The following is a 2,642-nucleotide window of genomic DNA, read 5'->3' on the forward strand; positions in this document are numbered from 1 at the left end:
TCTGGAGCAGGCGGTGCTGACAGACACGCCAGGTGGTAGGACCGGCAGCAGGTCGCGCAGTAGACCAGATTGCCGGGCTTTCGACAGGTGGAACAGATGAAATTATGCGGTTTGCCCGCTCCTGCAGCACATTAGCGGCGTTCGCGCACGATGGGACGGGGGCACTCACGGATCCATTCCTGCTGGATGAGATTCTGGCTGTGCTCGGCCAGGGACGAGCTCATGGCGGACACGACTCCAGGCCGCACACACGCCCCAGATGGCAGGCGCGACGGACGCAGCATGGCAGCAGTGGAGGAGGAAGGAGCGGCTGACTCAGCGGATCATGACGGGTGGGCCCGTGATGCCAAGACCCACTGCTGAGTCAGCGAGTCCATCTCGGGCAGAAGGCAAATGGGCATGATGCAGCAATTCCGCTCATGACTATATCATGCCTCTTGCGATGCCGCCCAAGCACCCGTAGTCTGCAGCGCCATCTTCGTGTCGCTGGAGCTGGCCGGAGGATCGACGCTCTGATCGGCGCCATTTCTCGCCGTCGTCGCCGGTGGGTCCCAACGCACGCCATTGTGCGATGCCCTCGACGCCCTCGACGAGGCGGTGCTTTGCCCAACCCCCCTGCGTACGTCTGGTCTGGCTGCAAGCATCTTCGATCTCCTGTCCTGTCTAGAGAGCACGTCCGTACCATGCCTGGCGTACCGTCGAACCGCGCCTGCGAACGATGTAAGCAACGCCATCTCAAGGTAGGTCTTGGCAGTCCTCAGCCAAGAGTCGACGATGATGATATTGACGCTGTTAGTGCGATGAGACACGCCCCGGCTGCCAGCGCTGTGCCACGGCCGGCATTGAATGCCCGGGCTATCCCCAGACCCGGAAGTTCATCGACGAGGGCGCCACGGTGCGGCGTCGATATGGCCCGTACCAGCGCAATACGCCGCGGGCTCACCCGTCCACCAACGTGCAAGAGAACCAGAACCAGAACCATGCCGTGGTGGACAGTGTGTCGAGTCCTAAGCCGGACTCGAATCCCAAGCCCTCTGAGACGGGTCTGACGGCCAGTGCTGGGCCGGACCTGCAAGCCTCGCTGAAGAGTAATCTCCTCGAGAACCCGTCAAGGGACATCACCAGTACCGAGTCTGCGTCGAATCCGGCGGCGTTTCAGCCGGTGGCCTATCCGACGGCGCTGGAACTTCCTTCGTCCAGTATCTCTCCCAGCAGGAGTCAGCAGCAGCAGGAAGCTGGTCTCCTGACGAATTCCATGTCGAATGACGTGCAGAATGCCGCCGACTTCAACGGCAGCACCAGCATGGGCCCGTCGGCGCTCTACGACAGCACGTTCAATGTGCCCCTGGACCTGACGCTGGCGAGCATTCTCGACCAGGCGCCCTATTCGACGCCGCTGCCGTCCAGCACGGTGCTGGACCAGAAGAACGGGCAAAAGGAAGCGGCCGATTTCTTCTCAGAGTTGATGGTGAACAGCGAGCGCGAGATGGCGTTCCTTCTCCGGCATTTTTCCGAGTTCATAGCGCCGTGGTAAGTCTCCTGACCGGCGGTTGATTCTGTCTGATGGCCTCTTACGTATGTCTAGGCTGGATCTCTTCGACTCGGCCAGATTCTTTGCGACATCGGTCCCAATGAAGACGGCCAGTGTGCCCTTTATAAGATACGCCGCTGCGGCAGTAGCCTGCAAGCATCTGGCGCGACTCAAGGGAGTCAAGCCGCTGGTCAACCCATTATTTACCAGCCCAGCAACCACCGAAGTGTACCCAAATGTCTCGCGCGTTGATTGGCTGTTCAAAGCAAGCAACTACTATTATCAATCCTTGTCTTTGCTACGACAGGCGGTTGCACGGAACCTGGACGGCTCGCACAACATGGATGCCGTTGGGTCTCCGATCCAGATCATGTGCCAGGATCTGGGTCTCGACACTGGCAGCTTAGACGACATGCGCTCGCCGGAAGTGGCACCGCCTGCCTCGGTGTCCGGGAACGTGGACGACATATTGACCGCTTCGGTGATCCTGACTATTTACGATCTACTAGATACCCCAGGTCCAGAGTGGGAAGCGTGAGTGTCATCCGTCCGGTTAGGTTTGAGACTCCAAGCTGACTGAAACAGGCGATTACTCGGGATAAAACCGCTTCTTGAATCCCTCACACCGATGCCTCACCTCCAAAGGGCGTCTCTCTTTTCGCACGCAACCCGGGCCGCGATCTGGAATTTCGCGTTCCTCGACTATCTGGCATCGTACGCCAACCGCCGACGCACGCGACTGGATCCGGAGCACTTGGATCTGTGGCGGGCGGCGGGGATCCCGATCGATGACCACGGCAAGCTGCGCCTGGAAAACGCCGCCTCGATGGCGTACTCGGCCGGCGAGCCGCCGCTCGCACGCGACGACGTGATCGGCTACGGGCTGACGTGGCTGCTGCTGAAACTGATGAACTTCATCGCGGAGTTCAAGGAAATGCAGCAGGGGACGCACTCCCCAACGCCGACGCCGACGCCGGGCATGAATCCGTCGCAGCCCGCGGCGCCGCAGTCCAGCGGCCTCTCCGCCAAGTGGCTGCGACTGTCGTACGAGTTCCAGACGTGGTACGAGTCGCTGCCGGAGACGTATCAGCCGTACGTGCGGATCGAGCAG

General features: G+C 60.7%; 9 protein-coding genes across 9 annotated transcripts; 5 read left to right on the top strand and 4 right to left on the bottom strand.

Annotated features, from left to right (window-relative positions):
- Positions 1 to 20: 20 nt before the first annotated feature.
- T310_9055 (uncharacterized protein) lies at positions 21 to 314 on the top strand (the record flags this gene model as incomplete). Its single annotated transcript, XM_013468384.1, has 1 exon — positions 21 to 314. A coding segment is annotated over one exon (294 nt), but the record flags the coding sequence as incomplete, so codon positions are not given.
- A 50-nt stretch (positions 315 to 364) lies between these two features.
- On the bottom strand, positions 365 to 757 carry T310_9057 (uncharacterized protein; the record flags this gene model as incomplete). Its single annotated transcript, XM_013468385.1, has 1 exon — positions 365 to 757. A coding segment is annotated over one exon (393 nt), but the record flags the coding sequence as incomplete, so codon positions are not given.
- Positions 429 to 875, bottom strand: T310_9058 (uncharacterized protein; the record flags this gene model as incomplete). Its single annotated transcript, XM_013468386.1, has 1 exon — positions 429 to 875. A coding segment is annotated over one exon (447 nt), but the record flags the coding sequence as incomplete, so codon positions are not given.
- Positions 758 to 1,108, bottom strand: T310_9059 (uncharacterized protein; the record flags this gene model as incomplete). The annotated part of the gene is made up of 1 exon (XM_013468387.1): positions 758 to 1,108. A coding segment is annotated over one exon (351 nt), but the record flags the coding sequence as incomplete, so codon positions are not given.
- On the top strand, positions 797 to 1,534 carry T310_9060 (C6 finger domain protein; the record flags this gene model as incomplete). The annotated part of the gene is made up of 1 exon (XM_013468388.1): positions 797 to 1,534. A coding segment is annotated over one exon (738 nt), but the record flags the coding sequence as incomplete, so codon positions are not given.
- Positions 1,267 to 1,554, top strand: T310_9062 (uncharacterized protein; the record flags this gene model as incomplete). The annotated part of the gene is made up of 1 exon (XM_013468389.1): positions 1,267 to 1,554. A coding segment is annotated over one exon (288 nt), but the record flags the coding sequence as incomplete, so codon positions are not given.
- T310_9063 (uncharacterized protein) lies at positions 1,457 to 1,804 on the bottom strand (the record flags this gene model as incomplete). Its single annotated transcript, XM_013468390.1, has 1 exon — positions 1,457 to 1,804. One exon carries the CDS (start codon positions 1,802 to 1,804, stop codon positions 1,457 to 1,459), a length of 348 nt encoding a protein of 115 aa, XP_013323844.1.
- T310_9064 (uncharacterized protein) lies at positions 1,524 to 2,069 on the top strand (the record flags this gene model as incomplete). The annotated part of the gene is made up of 1 exon (XM_013468391.1): positions 1,524 to 2,069. A coding segment is annotated over one exon (546 nt), but the record flags the coding sequence as incomplete, so codon positions are not given.
- On the top strand, positions 1,784 to 2,107 carry T310_9065 (uncharacterized protein; the record flags this gene model as incomplete). Its single annotated transcript, XM_013468392.1, has 1 exon — positions 1,784 to 2,107. One exon carries the CDS (start codon positions 1,784 to 1,786, stop codon positions 2,105 to 2,107), a length of 324 nt encoding a protein of 107 aa, XP_013323846.1.
- Between the last annotated feature and the right edge of the window lie 535 nt (positions 2,108 to 2,642).

The sequence above is a fragment of the Rasamsonia emersonii genome (genome assembly GCF_000968595.1).
Source record: "Rasamsonia emersonii CBS 393.64 chromosome Unknown ctg1118621760965, whole genome shotgun sequence".
NCBI lineage: Eukaryota > Fungi > Ascomycota > Eurotiomycetes > Eurotiales > Trichocomaceae > Rasamsonia > Rasamsonia emersonii.